The sequence below is a fragment of the Carettochelys insculpta genome, chromosome 4, assembly GCF_033958435.1.
Source record: "Carettochelys insculpta isolate YL-2023 chromosome 4, ASM3395843v1, whole genome shotgun sequence".
NCBI lineage: Eukaryota > Metazoa > Chordata > Testudines > Carettochelyidae > Carettochelys > Carettochelys insculpta.
The window spans coordinates 123,492,616-123,508,141 of record NC_134140.1 but is presented as its reverse complement, the minus strand read 5'-3'; the positions used below and the strand labels follow the sequence as shown (position 1 = coordinate 123,508,141).

General features: G+C 52.2%; 1 protein-coding gene across 1 annotated transcript; it reads right to left on the bottom strand.

The window, feature by feature from the left end:
• Window positions 1-219: 219 nt before the first annotated feature.
• Window positions 220-6,352, bottom strand: NKX6-1 (NK6 homeobox 1). Its single transcript, XM_074992009.1, has 3 exons — window positions 5,254-6,352; window positions 4,113-4,285; window positions 220-1,506 (listed from the first exon to the last, which is right to left on the bottom strand). The coding sequence occupies exons 1-3, from the start codon at window positions 5,828-5,830 to the stop codon at window positions 1,255-1,257; spliced, it is 1,002 nt and encodes a 333-aa protein (XP_074848110.1). The 5' UTR covers window positions 5,831-6,352; the 3' UTR covers window positions 220-1,254.
• Between the last annotated feature and the right edge of the window lie 9,174 nt (window positions 6,353-15,526).

Below are 15,526 nucleotides of genomic sequence, written 5' to 3'. Positions count from 1 at the left end.
GTAAATGATCGCTTATTTTACTGGTGTTACTCTTGAACCTTCTACATGAAGTGACGTTAAAAATGCCCCTGAAAATGAACAAAGGAACCCAAATTGCCTTTTTGCCCCCGTACCATCCGGTTTATTATTTAATCTCTGATGAGATCAGACTATCTGTACCCTTTAGTGCAAGCAACAAACCTCGTAAACTGATTTTAATTGATTTTTTTTATCGTTTTCAACAGAAAGTGCATTACATTGAACTGGTCTTGCAAAGGGCTCTTCTCTTTACAAACCGAATTATTTTCATATAAATTAATAAATGTTAAGATGCTAATATATCATCATAATTAGCTTTGAAAAGAGAACAATTTACATTCTATAGTACTCTTTATCATACAAAAGAAAACACACCTCAAAGTCAGTTACAGCTTCTAAATGAATTGTTATATTTTTTCACTGAAAGTGGTTGTAACAATTCCCACCAGCTACTTTAACAAGCACTTTACTGGGAAGGGGTTAAATTAAAGCAAACTATTTAAAATTGCACCTCAGCCTACCCCCGCCCCCCCCCAAAAAAAGAGAGGATTTTAAAAAATACTAATAAATAGCATGAAAGGAGGGTGCTCTTTCCAAAGGGGGGGATGTGCTCCAGCAAAGACCTCCACATACTTGGCAAAACTTCACAGGGGACCGTTGGTTTCAAATCTCTTCAGAGAGGGCGGCCAGGGGGAAGTTCACAACACCAGTTAGGTGGGGGAAGAGACCAAAACCAAATCCCAGCTTTTCATTGCCCAGTTCACTCTTCCAAAGAAGGGCTCTGGAAAAAAGGGCAGAGCAGAGGGTGGGGGTGGCGGCGGCGGCCGGGAGGAGCCAGCCAAGCCTGGCTATTAAAACCAAAAACCAAACCAAAACAAAAAAAGTATTTGACATTTTAAATATTCACAGTCCAGTCGCTTCCCTCGTCGTTGTGACTCGGGATTTATTTACAACAGGTTGCTTCGGGCCGCCCAGCAGGAGCGGTGTGGGCGGCGGTAGGTCCCTCCTTCCCCTCTCAGCTGCTCTGGAGGCTGCAAGAGAAGGGGGAGCACGCGGACAGCCCCCCGGCGACCCTACAATAACCAAGGCCAGCAGCAGCCGCCGGGGGCCAGGCGGAGGAGCGGGGGAGGCTCCGCTTGGGGTTCTTTACTCGCCGCCTCCCTCCGCCGCCGCAGAGCCTAGAAAAATAGCTTATGTACAACATCCCTGCGACCAGGCAGCGCCCGCCCGGGCCGGTTAGGAGGAGCCCTCGTTCTCCGACGTGTGCAGCAGCAGGCTGCCGCCGCTCGCCTTGTGTTTCTTCAGCAGCTGCGTGATCTTCTCGTCGTCCGAGTTGGGGTCCAGGGGCTTGTTGTAGTCCTCGTCCTCCTCCTCGTTCTCCGAGGCGCCCTTCAGCCGCTCCGTCTCCGAGTCCTGCTTCTTCTTCGCCGTGGCCATCTCGGCCGCGTGCTTCTTCCGCCACTTGGTGCGCCGGTTCTGGAACCACACCTGCGGGGCGGCCCGAGACGGGTGTTACTGAGCCGGGCCGGGCGCTCCACGCCCCGGAGCAGTCTTCCGTCGGCCCCCGCCCCCGCGCCCGCCCCCGGGGGCTGCCCGCCGGCCCCTGCTGCTCGCCACCGGCCAGCGGTCGGCGTCGGTACCGCAGCGAACGCTACAGCCAGCGAATCCTCCTCTCCCCGCGCGTATTCCTCCCACCACTACCACCACCACGTACTGATTACAGCGCCATGGTCACCGGCCGGGCCAGGAAACCGCCACGTCCCGAAGTGGGGCTGGCAGCTGAAGCATTGAGAGTGTGAAGCTATTGCTGTACTAGAGGGGTTCCTATCCGGACCACCCGTTTTACAGCCCGGATTGCCAAGGGTATCAATATGCCAACACACAGCACTGAGCACCGGCTATACCCGGCCTCAGGTATCCATGAGTCCTGCATTATCCCAAACTCTTCAGTAGCACATAAGCATTAACCTACAACTGGTCATTATCACCATGCAACCATTACAGCTATTACCATGGAATGACTGATATTTTTGCTGAGCTTTATTATGACTCGTACTACGGATTAATTAACATTCATATCAAATCTATAATTTTTAATATTAACAGAATGAGTGTCCTACTTGATGTTGCTATTATGAAATTATTAGTACTCAGTGTGGTTCTTACACATTGCTATTATTCTAAGTTATTCTAATTATTACCAATTGTTGTTACTGTTATCACCACAGCACTGTTAATCTTGCTACTGCAAAGTTGTTATTGGCAGTAAAGAATTTTTCCCAGGGTCCAGCACGCTTGCTTTTTGTTTGGATGGAGGAGCATTTTGCTCCTTTTTGGCTCACTTGCTTTGCAGCATTTTATTTTTAGAGGCATTTCAAAGGTCCGTGGAGACTTTTACATGACCATTTGCATAATAATGGAGGAAGGGAATAATATTACTTGTCTTCATTTTCTGTTAAGCTCTATCTTTATTATTTGCTCCTCCTCTCTCTCCCCCAGTATGTTTTGGCCTGTTCGGTTTGTTTAATCAAAACTCCACTAAATTGTACCCAACTTGCTGGGAGAGCCATCTCCCACGAGGATGCACGTGTCTTTCTTTGCGCCTGTCTGTAGTCCTAAATTTGCAATTCACACTGAGAAGCGTGTGCTTCTAATGCTCAAACTCCAAACAGTCACATAGGAAGAGGTAAGGCCAGCTGGTCACAGAAAAGTACCCTGTGTTGCTTCATCTGAGTATAAGGCACTTTTCTGGCTACGGCTTTTAAGAAAACATCATATTTATATATTGAATGGAAAAAGTAAATTCCAATTTTTAGTTGTTAAAAATATATACCAGATAAAGGAACACTTGACAGGTTTGGGGTGGTTTTTTTCCCCCCACTCTAAAGTTCAAGTCAGGAATCCTGGTCTACAAAATATCATTTCAGTCTTGCAGAAGGATTCCTACACATGCAACTGAAAGATTCGTTTGAAAGAAAAATACAGCTCCGCACTCACTGACTGACTAGCCAATACCTTCACCCCTGCTCACATGTGACAATAAACGTTTCCTATTGAATGGGTCTCTAACGTCCCCTTTTCCGTGACATATTTTATCTCAGAAAGGGACGAGTAAGAGGAGGGGGTGTTATTTTCATTGTGTGGGCTGTAACAATTTATTCACAGCCATTTAGACATATTTACAGTGACAAATGAGGGTCTCCAGATAACTCTGGGAGAATGAGAATCCATAAAGAGGCCCCATAAGCACAGAAACGGTTACATTGGTTAAAAAGCTGCAGGGAGAATTTATAGTTAAATATAAATTCCTGTACAGGAAACACGCCGTAACCTGCATTTGCCTTTGCACGCCTCAAAACGCTACTCCTGCGGCTGTTCCAAGGCTGAAAACAACCAGCGTCCAGGAGGGAACGTGTGAGGATCCGATCCGCTTTCTGCTTGCAGCCGCCACCCCTTTCCCATTCTCTGAAGTTTGACCCGTCCTAAGTGCACTGCGTCCCAGGCATGAGCAAAATGGTGTTTACCCCTTAGCCGCATTTTAACTCTCTCTCTCAAGCACTTGAACAGCCGCTAATGACCAAACGCTGGTGCCCTTCCGGGTCAGAAAATGTACTGCCCAAGTATTAGCTTCGTTAAAAAGCCCACGCTCATTTGCGTGTAAGTATCCAACAATATTGCTCCTGACCGCGGGCACAACCCTGGCAGGTTAAGGGGTCATTTTACGAGCCTTCCTCACTTTAAACGGTTTTAAATAAATATTTTTCATAGAACTGACCGTTTGCTCCCAAAGCACCTGGTTCAACGGAAGCTGTAAATATTTACCAACCCAAGTGCGTTTTTAACGCACCAGAAGGAGCCCTTTCTGCAAAGGATTCAATCAGCAATGATATTTCGCAGCGGCTCCGTTCTGGTCTAGGCAGAGCACAGGGATCCACTTGAGACGAGCCTGATTTCCGAGGCATGCGCTTGCTTCCTTTTGTTCCCCAATACCTCATCTCAAGGGCTCCTTTGTATATGTATTTCTCCCACTCCGCCCAGTCTCAGCCATGGGTGGGCTTGAGTCCCTTATCTAACGTTTGACAAGATCATCTCACCTTGACTTGACTCTCTGTCATCCCCAGCGAATAGGCGAGCCTGGCGCGCTCTGGTCCCGCTAGGTATTTCGTCTGCTCGAAAGTCTTTTCCAGGGCGAAAATCTGCTGGCCGGAAAAAGTGGGTCTGGTGTGTTTTCTCTTGCCGTCTTTATCCAGCAAAATTGAGCCTTGATCTGGAGGAGAAGGCGCGCACAGACAGGCGGGGTAAGCGGTGTGTTTAAAACTGCTGAGCTCGGCAACTTGCCGGACTGGGAAGGGGATTTTTTTCTACACACGGGGAAGGAGCCCACGGTTCATAGGATGCCCGATTTAGAGCCACGCAGCTCTTGTGACGCCCTTTTAGTTTGCGGCTCTGCATTTTAACAAGGCCAAAAGGATTCTCTCGCAAAAACGGCACTCGCTGCAAGGAGGCGACTGGGGAGGGATCTCCTGGGGGGAGTTTGTGTGTGTCCCAAGTCAAGAATTAGATATTGCTGCCTAAGTGTTCTGGTGGGGGGAATGAGAAGCTGCTTTTACAAAGCCTGCCCGCTGCTCGGAAGAAATAGTGTAACACGTTACAAGCGCGCGCGCGCTCACACCCTCCCCCCCAGATGGACACACACACACCCCAGCTGGACGGACACACACACCCCCACACCCCCCCCAGACGGAAGGACACACGCACAAACTCACGCACCAGCTGGACACAAACCGCAGCTGGACAGACACACACACACACCGCGGTGAGTGTCTAACCTGACCGGTCAAGGAACGCCTGGACTTATGTCCCCCACGCTGCAGGCGCTGCCTGTTTGCTGGGCCGGGAGCTCGCGCCCAGCGCTCCCATCGCTTTGAGCAAAGCCGGCCCCGGAGCAGCACCTCACCGCGCCCGCCTTGCTAAGTTGCCCGCGGCAGGCGCAGGACAAGGAGGGGCCGAAGGACGAGGCAGGCCCGCCGCTCCCGCTCCGCAAGGCCGGGCAGAAGCATTCGGCCCTTCGCAGCGCTCTGCGGAGACCGGCCCCGGCCCCGGCCCCTGGGCGAGCCGCGCTGCAGCCGGGGTGAGCGAACCGGGCGCTTGGAGGCGGCTCTCCGCCGATCGCCCCTGCACCAAGCGCAGCGCCCGCTCCCCGCCCGCCCCGGGGAAAGGGACAGCGGTACTCACGGGGGCCGCAGGCCAGGCGGGCGTCTCTCCACGGGGGGCTCTGCATCACCCCCGGCCAGAAGATCGGGGTCCGGCCGGGCAGCTCGGCCAGGGGCTTGGGGTAGCGGCCCACTGCCACGGCGGCGGCGCTGGGGCTGAAGTAGAGGCCGGGGGGCGGCGGCGGCGGGCTGAGGCTGCCGAAGCGGGGCAGGCCGGCCAGGAGGCCGGCGGGAGCCGAGGAGGAGGCGGAGGGCGAGGGCGAGGAGGCCAGGGCGGCCCCGGCCAGGGGCACGGAGGGCCGGCCCAGGATGTCGTTGATGCCGTGCGGGGTGGCGGCCGAGAGCTGCTGCGGGGGGCTGGCCAGCGCCTGGGGCTTGAGGCCGGCCGGGTTGGGGGAGGCCAGCGGCGGCGACGGGGAGGCCGAGGAGGAGGTGGAGGCGGAGGAGGAAGAGGAGGAGGCCGCCCCGGCGGGCAGGGGGTAGGCCGGGTACAGGGGGGTCTTCATCTCGGCCATGCTGTGCAGGGCGGCCAGGGGCGGGCTGCCGAGCAGGAAGGCGCTTTGCCGCGGGCTGCCGTCCATCTGCCCCACCGCCAGCATGGCCGCGCCGCCGGGGCTGGGCTGGGGGGTCCCGCTGCGGTACCCCAGCGGGGCCGAGCCCAGCAGGGGCAGGGGCCGGGCAGGGGCCGCTCGGGTGCGGAGGCGAGGCCCGCGGAGCAGCAGCGGCAGGAGCGCGCGCCTGGCCCCCGGGAAGCGGCGGTCTCGGGACCGCCCCCGCGCAGAACTTCACAGCCGAGCCGCGGGTCCCGCCGGGCCGCTCGCGGGGGTCCTCGGCCGCCCCCCGGCGCCTCCTCTCACGCTGGGCTGCGGCGCGGGGCTGCCTCCCTCTGCGGCCAACATCCAGCCCGCGCGGCGCCCGCCTGCCGCACGCGGGGGCGACCCTCCGTCCCCCGAGGCGTCAAGGCCGGGCCATCGCTCCCTGGGCCACGGGCGCTGGGCGTGCAGCGGCGGCGCTCCCCGCCGTCCCGCGCATCGCGCCTGGGCCGCGTCCCTCAGCCGCCCCTCCGCGGGCGCGCTCCGCCGCGGTGCGCAGCGCTGCCGGCGGCCACACGCGCGGGCAGGTACTAAACGCTCCAGTCCCTCTCGGCCCCCTTTAGCTCAGGGCGAGCGGGCACTTGGCGAGGCGTCGGCCAGCAGCCGCCGGCGGGGGCGGGGGCGGGGCCGAACCTGGCGCCTCCTCCAGGGCCCGGCCCGTGGCGGCGCCTGGAGAGCCCGAGCCGAGCCCCAAGCCCCGCCTGAGCGGCGGATGGGCTGGCGCGGAGCGGGCGGGCCGAGCCGGCTCATCTGCATACGGAGCGCGGCCGGGGCAGCGATAGGCTGCCGTGTGGGGAGGGGGCGGGGAGAACGACGGAGTGCCCCCGGGATCGGGGCCCGAGTCTGCTGCGGGGTGGGGGGGGAGCGGGGGAAGGAGCCGGCAAACCCGACGGAAGGGCTGCGTGGGTGCTCAGTACGGGCGGGGAGCCCCCCAGCAGCCGCTCCAGGCGGGTACAGCAGCCCCCCGGCAGCGCCCCCAGCAAGCGCCCTCTGGGGTCCCCCCGAACCGCGCGCCCACCGGGTGGCTCCTGAGCCGGGCCCGCAGGTGCCCGAAGCCGCTCGTGACTGAGTCACCCCCTCACCCAGTGTCACCCAGCCCCGGAGCGCTCAGAGACGCGCCCCTCCGGCCCGGGCGGCGGGCGCTCAGCCTGAAGCCGCGCGGGAGGGAACCCGGCCCGGCTCAGCAACCCCCCGGCACCTCTGCAGCCTGCAGAGCGCACACGCCGCCCGGGGCACAGCGGGGCTGCAGGCGGGTGCGCGGCTCCTCTCCAGCGGGGGGGCTCTGAGCTGCGGCTCTTGCCCCGAGTCGGACGGCCCGAGCGGTGCTGCCAGCGGGGCGCCGGTCCGGGTTCGCTTCCCGCCGCCGCTCCTAGGGAGCTCCTCGGTTCAGTCGGCGCCGAGCAGCGCCGGGGACATCGGGAGCCCCAAGGCGGGCTCGAGCTGCCCACCCGTCCGGGGAGCCCCGGCCACGCCCGCGCCGCCCCGGGAGCGAAGCCGGGTTGATGCTGGGGCACAGATCCGGAGCGGGTGCGAATCGCCGGAGGGAGTCTGGCTCGGCTGCTGTGGCCCGTCCAGTCCCGCCCGCCAGTGCCGCTCTCCGTCGCTCCGGATCACTAACGCCTGCTCGGGCGTTCAGATGATCCCCGCCGGTCTGGTGATAGGGGGCGATCCGCAGGTCCGCTTCCAGGCAGGAGGGGAAACAGCTGTTACCCTTCCCCGCGCGTGTGTGCTGGGGGCAGGGGGAGCTCCGCGCACGCTCCACCGCCGGACACTTTAGGCAAGCAAACGGCCTGTTTGTTTCGCGGGCGGGGAGCGGCCCCTCTGCCGACACAGAGCTAAGAAACTTTTCCTATCCCAGTCACCAGCGCGGCGGGGCTGGAGCTTTCGGAAACCTTCTGCTTCGCAACTCATTAGACAAGCTCTAAATCGTGTGAGTCAGTTTGCTCTTTCCTTCTCTGTCTGTCTGTCTAGCTCTGTCTTTCCTTCCTTCTCTGTGTGTCTGTCTGTCTGTCTAGCTCTGTCTTTCCTTCCTTCTCTGTCTGTCTAGCTCTATCTTTCTTTCCTTGTCTGTCTGTCTGTCTAGCTCTGTCTTTCTTTCTTTCTCTCTGTGTGTCTGTCTGTCTCGCCGACCCTCTGCCCCTTTGTGTCCGGAAGAGGACCACGGAGGAGCGCCTTACTTTTTTCACATCCTCCTCCCCGGACAAAAATAATCATAAACCCGGTGAAACCTTGGCCGCGCTTGATCCCGGATTGCTCTCAGCTCTCTGAACAGCGTCCCTATGGGAGCGTTACTCCCAGCGCGGCGGGGCGGGCTGTGCCCCGGAACAGAGCTGCATACAGACAGACCATAATGCATCCTTCTCCTAAACTGTTTTGGAAAACAAAAGGCGATTCCTGTCGTGAATCCTTCCGGGGATTTGGAGAAAGCAGAGGGGGGCTGTGAGAATATGTCCCCTCCTATTGCTCAGTAGCCGGCACTGCCCAGTATAACCTGAGCGGGGAAAAGAAATCAAAATAATACTTGACCCTCGACAAGATTAGGGGCCCCTTCATTGCCAGCGCGGGTGCACCAACGAAACAGCGGCTTGACTCAGTTCATTCAAACACCCGCGGATCAGATTTAAACCTTTGCTTGTTCGGTGGCACTGGAAGGGGATGAAGCAGGTTTCGGGCCCCGGGAAGTTCAGAGTCGTGGCTAATAAGGAGGTCTGGCAAGCGGAGTGGTGGGAGCAACAAAACCATTCTCTGCACGCGCGTGTGCAACGCTTTCCCGCCCGGCCACACGTCTCATTTAAAGACCTAGAGGGAGCTTGGCGCGACGCAGGGGGTGGGCTCAACCCCTTTAAAGGGCGCTCGCCTGTTCGAGCAGCTGCGGCGCATGGTGGTGAAAAGAGCGAAGGCGGGTTGGAATGTCGGGGATCGGGCAGTGACCCGCGGGGAGAAGGTCCGGCTCCTCGCGCGTGTCCCTTTGAGCCCGCAGGAGCTGCGCTGGCCCCCCGTGTGCTTGGTAGAGTTCCCCTCCGGGGCGAGCGCTGCGCCCACGCACCTCTTCACCCCCGGCTTTTCATGTCCCTGAATCAAGCCTGACACAGACCTGGAAGTCAGGAGGAGAGGGGCGGGAGCAACCCCACTGGTGACTTACACCCGAGCTTCCCCACGAGCCAGACAAACCACCGGCCTCCAAGGCTCATCCCGAGCAGCTCCGTCCCCACACCTATTGCCAGAGCCCGAGCAGCTGCCAAAGGGCCAAGCGCCCCTCTCTTTGGTAGGAGACACCCTGGGAGTGGACTCAAGGCGCAGGTCTAGACGTGCTGGTGACCGGCACGCCGCGCGGCTCCCTGCCCTGGGAGACCGCTTTGCCTCCAAACATCTCGGAGGACGTTTTCCTGCTGTGGGCACACGGCGTTAATGATCTGTTTGGGGGTAGATGCTGGGACCCGTCTCGCCGGGAGCTCCTGGCACACACTCCCCCCCGCGCTAGCCCGTGTAGACGGGTCGGCTGCACAGACCCTGTAGATACAACGGCTTCGTGACAGCCAAATATAACTTGGGGCTTCTGTTTATGTTTTTGCTACCAGCACCCTGGGCGGGAGGCTGAGCAAACGCAGGTCGCTGAAGTAAAGGTTGCAACGCAGAAGTGCCCAGAAAAAGCTCTTAAGCAGCCTCAGAAATCGTTCTTCAATTGCAGCCTTAACCGGGGGCGGGAGGGGAGGGGACGTCCGGAACACAAATTGTGGCGGTTCACCCATCTGGGAATACAAGAGCCAGGAAAACCAGCGTTGTAACCCACAAATGCAGCGGATTACCTCTGTGTAGCTCCGAGGCTTCGCTCCCTGTCACCAACATAGCATAGAAGAGGGATTTCCTCACCCGCCTTGCCTCTCTGTGAGGTAGTTTTGTGTTTCAGATCAGCCCCGCTAACAGGATGAGACTTTTGCTCGCAAGAGCCTACGCCCTGAAGCATTTCAAGAAATACGTTTGGAAAACACAACCCCTGGGGGAATGAAGTCGGTCCTTCGGAAGGGAAGGGTTCTCGGTAACTCGGCCTCCAAGAAATAAAAGTTCAGCCTAAGAGTGCAGGTTCTGCATCGTCTCACTTTGAAGGCAAAGGAATTATTTTCATTGTAAAGCGAGAGCAAATACGTGTGTTTGATTAGTTAAATTATTTTATCGTCACCTTCCTTTGACAAGGGGAAGGGCCCTAAGCTAAGGAACCCAACGAAAATCAGCAGTGCCACGCTGAAGTTTGAGTAATAACCCCATATTCTATTCAGATCCAAATGTTGTACTGTTTGTGGAGGACAACCAGCTGCGGACTGGACACGCAGTTATGTTTCTGACCAGCCTCTGTACGAGACGCCAGAATTAGCTAAAGCCTGAACTGCTGACTCCCCCTTGTGGAGAAGCAAAGGAAAACAATTGGGGAGCAGAGAGTGCTTAACGCCTCCAGCTTTACAAAAATTAATTCATGAAATTCTCACAATATTCCTGTGCAGGAAACTGGGGAATTTTATCATCCCATTTGCAGAGGTTGAAAAGGAGACAGATTTAAATTAGTCAATGATTGCAAAACTGTTTGCTGAGTGCCCAACTTCAGGTGCTTGGGGGCTGATGTTCAGAGGTGCTGAACATCCACAGAGTCCCCATATCTGCTATGGGAATTGTGGGTACTGAATACCCCTGAAGACTATCCCCCAGGTTCCTTAAGGTGGACATACAGAAACTGAGGCAATTTAGCAAACATCTGTGATGTGATCCATTTTTCCGAGGTAATAGAGCACTTTACTGTCAAAGCTAAGACAAGAATACATGAGTTCCAGGGTTTCAGGACTGTGTTCGTTTTCTCTCGACCCTCTTCCACTAAGAAACTTACTAGATTTCCTGCTTACAAAAGAAATGAATGATTTCTGTAGCTCTCAAAGGTTTGTATTTCATGTAAAGGTGTTGTCTTCCCCTCTAAAGTATTCCAGTTTGTCAGATAGCATTCTTCCAAAAATTATTAAATGTCTGTGGTCTAAACCAGGAAATAAGCTATGCTCCTTTTTTTTCCTGTGCTTTGGCACCAACCTATGTTCTTCCTTGCAGGCAAGTAGTCAGTTACTTTTTAAAAGTGATAGGTATCTTCCTGCTGCAGCAGAGTAAGACCCTGAATCATTTGTTGTCTGCCCTAGATACAGAAGACAGTCCTGCAAGAGGAACCAAGCCAGGAAATCCTAATGTTCTTCTGGGTGCTAATTCCAACTCTTAATCAAGATCTGATTACCAAAAAGGAAGACAGAACATAAAAGTGCTATAAAGGTATAAAAATTTTCACTCTCATCCATAATTCACACTCTAAATGTGTCCATTATGACAGCCACTATAGCAAGAGAATTGTGATGTTGTTGCAAGATTCCCTACAGTAGAACACCTGCCAATTAGGATGAATAATCTAGATCTGGGTGCTAATTCTATAATGCCCTATAATATAACTGTACTCTAATTCTTTCCCTGCTTCCTCAAAAACAAGGATCATGAAGAACACTAAAAGGTAATTAAAAATAGTTAATAGGTTAATCACGCTTGGTCTTATATTTATCTAATGCAGAAGACTGATTCTTTAGTGATGTAGCTCTGAAGCATTATCAGGAGCCAAGAAAATGAATCAGACATTTAATGGAGATGTGGAAGTGGAAATTTTCTTGTAAGATTACAAAATTGTAAGCCAATAATACACTAAAATATAATAAAGTCATCATTAACCATCCATGCATGAACTGATATCCTCTGTGTCCTTTTTCAGTATGTAGATGAACTCCATCAAAAGTTCTTCTATGGGCTGAAAATTCTTCACAATGAAGAAACAAAGGATCAGCTTTACCAGTATGCTCCATCTGCTTTATGCCAGTTGGGCTCAGAGTGTCTGCCCTCAATTTTTGGTAATAGTTAAACTGAGCAGCACCCTGTTGTTGGTAAGTTCACTTGCAAATCAGTACATCTGTCACCTGGAGTCCAGTCCCTCAATACTGTACTCATTACAGCCTGTGAACCAGGGCTAGTTTAGTCAAAGCTATGCCCCCACTTAACTGGGCTCCCTTGTCTGCAAAGCTCAGACTTTGCAACAGAGTCTTCTCTTCAGCATCACTATGATCCAAATTCCTACTCAATCCATGCCTGGAGAAGGATTGCTCAGTCCCAGGGAGATGGCTGAATAGGTATTTTGTTGCTAACTTGTTGGTGAAGCTGAAGTGTTCTGCATGAAAGAAGAGACAAAGTACCTGGGATGGGCCCCAGCCTACCTATTGAAAAGTGTCTGTAATCTTGCTTGCCCATCTTGAGAGACCTACAGTTTGATTCAAGGTACATTAAGCACCCGTAACACACAAATTTTCAGTTCTGGCCCCAGGATTACACATTTTACTCACTCAAACAACTAGAAATGTATTTCAATTTTTAAAATTATAATATGGCTTTAAAAAGTTGACCACGGTTACCTTGATTATAATTTAGAATGGCCAGTCATCAATGATTGGGTGAACCCATTAATTCTGAAATCACCAAACATCCAGACAATTTGCCTTTGGTATTTTGTGGATACAGAGTTCAGTCAGCCTGGGGACAATTGTGAATAAGCAAATAATTGGAAAAATAGCATAAGGGAGTGAAGCTGATTTCTTACTTGACAGGGTGAAAGCTAACTGGTGGCATTTAGCCATTAGCTTAAATAGGGAGTAGTGCAGAGCCATTCCACCCTTTGTAGCCCTGTGTGGCCCTCCGCCCCTGCACATACAAGCAAGGACAGCAGACAACCTGACCCGTGAAGTCAAGTATTATTGCTCATGGAGATATTCCCTTCCTTCATATGTCTCATGGGAATGAAATACTGCTGACACTTGCAATGAGAGGTTTATTGGCAGTGTCAACCTGAGTATGCAATTATCATTTTTATGTTACTTATTTTTTTTAAAAAATGCACGAGTGATTTCAAATGATAACAACTGTACATTTCCAATCAGTGTGAGCTAGGTTCTGCAGCCATTCATTTCCATGGGAATTTGATGCCTAACAGGGTCAGAATTAGGTCCAATTTTTAGATCTCTGATGCATGTAATGATAAAAAATCAATGGCTCATTGTAATTGTCAAATAATTGTGTATAAACATCAAAGCTATTCTAGGTTGGGTCTTTTATTAAGGTTGCTGCATGCTTCCCATTACAGAAACTCTTTCATATCCGGCATTCTATTATCCAGAATTCTCAAATAACCAGCATTTTAACCATAAGTAAATTTTAGTTATGTTTTTCATAAGTCCAGTATAGTGACAGTAAATACAAATACAGCAAATACAGTACAGTAAACCCTCAAGATACGCGCAGCCAAGTTGCACATGTCTCAGATTAATGTGACAGCTGCCCGTCAGGGGCAGCAGCCTGACTCTTGCTGTGTAGACAGGAAATGTGAGCTATTTAGAAAGCTTTTTTCAAAATCAAGCTGCTGTGTAGACATAGTATTTTGGATTAGAGCCTCACAAGCAGTGTTTCCAGGGACTCTACTCCTAAATAGGCTCTATTGTGTGTGGACACATTATTTCAGAATACGATTTGCTTCTTTTGGGGTTTCCCTGTAGTGCAAATGTGCAATTCCAGAATAGTTTATTTTGGAATAGTAAATCCAGAATAAATTATTCTGGAATAACTCTGTACTGTAGACACACCCACATAGAATAATCTGTAGGGCTTGCTGCAAACTTTGTTGATCCTTCAAGATCTGGTGGACATCTGCAGGCCATCCCTACGGCAGTCCTTCCCCTTCATATAACTTTGGGCCTCAAGTAGATCACGTGCATTTCCTTGGCAGCACTCAGGATGCTGTCAGGGCTTCTGGAACTGACAGGGAGGAATCTGTAATTGCTTCAAAGGAGGGGATCCTGAGGAATACAGTGGGTGGGAAAGATTGGAACACTGGTACAGGTTCAAGCCTTATTAGTGGGATAGCCTGGTATTCTAGGCCCAATTTTGGTTTCAGTGGCTGCAGCTAAGTGGAATGTAAAATTAGTCCCTTTAGTCTGTTTTATGGCATTGTATGATTTTTTTACTTCGTTTTATATTCTATATGAAAGCATAAAACATGCATGTTCGGTCTTGGTAACTTTTATTTTAGAAAATGGAGGATGAATAAATAAAGCTCTCCAGAAGATACAAGGCTCTTCTTTCCTTCCTTCCTTCCTTCCTGTAGAGCATGAGACCCCTTATTATGAACCACATCCCAACTGTTCTAGGTGAAGTTTAACCGCAGAACAGAAAAAGGCCATGTTTGTCCCAAATGACTTGCAATCTACAGAAGAGGCAAGAGAGAACAAAATACCATTTCAGCAGCCAGGCAAATTTAAAAGTGTACCTTGCAGAAATCAGAATCATAGCTACAACCAGTAGTGTGCTTCTAAGCAGTGCTTAATTTGTAATGAAAGACATGGCAGGGCTCAAGCAAGGTTTTTACATTCTGAACTGACACAAGAAGCCCAGAGGGGCAGGGACTACCAACTGCCAAGCTTGGAGATGCCAGAGGCATCTCTGGCAAGCTCTGGCACAAAATAAGCACTACTTCTAAGCAGTCTAAAACAAAGGATGAAAAATTGCAAGACTGTTGAAGGAAATATACAGTAAAAGACCAGTTATCTGGCATTCCAATAACCAGCACATCTGGGGCAGCTGCCATGGGGCTGGTGTCCTGCTGCCCAATCGGGGGAGTGGGGAGTGTAGACAGAGGCTAGTTGCCTGTTGCCCAGGCTGGGGATTGGAGGATGTGGGGAGGGAGCGAGGGCAGAGCAGAGCCAGCTGCTGGACCCAGCTCTAATAACCAGCATATTTTGTTATCTGTCATCCCCAGTTCCCCAGGGATGCCGGATAATAAAGCTTGTACTGTACATTATATTATTTTTCAGTTCTCCTCAATCCAAATAGTTACACATTCATCAGCTGAAATCCTGGCTCATTTCCAGGGCCACCCCGTTAGCTCATTAAAACCCTTGTTAATCTTTTGAAGGCCACAGAATTCAGGCTTTTCTCACACTGTAATTAAAATTGTGTTACCAGTGACTGCAGTATTACTGCTTATCAAGATGCTGTTTATCTAATATAATTAGAGTATAAAAGACTGAACAACATGCATACGTTAATTGTTCATAATTCCAGTTCCTGCTTGCTGGTACTGAGAACTGCCTCAGAAATATTTTCATCTTTAGTTTTCCAGGATATGTATTAAAACATTTCTCAGTAGTTTTGCAGTTAGTATAGAAACAAGAAGTGACAATAAAATGTCTCTTTGTTTTGTTAGAAAGTTTGGAAAGACATTTCAATGACAGCCTAAGATGATTGAGAGGGCGTGTGTGGTTCTGTTGTTGATTTTGAAGTAAGCAATGTTGGCAGCTACGGTGGAGGTGCCTACCCAGTGTAAGCCTGGAAGGGTGAAAGTGGCTGTGCAGGCCAATTAACTGCACTGGCTGCACCTGAAGGAATCAAAGAGCAGGCCAATAACTGGAAATGGGCTCAGCTGGAGAGGAACAGGTGTGGCCTGTATAAATCCCAGGAGCTGAGAGCTACAAGAGGTAGTAAGGGAATAGTCTTTGGTTACTGTGTGGAAGGAAGGTGTTTCAGCTGGCAAGCCCAGAAAGAAAGGGAAAGCTGGATAAGTAGGCTGAAGGCCAACAAAACAGCAGTAAGAGG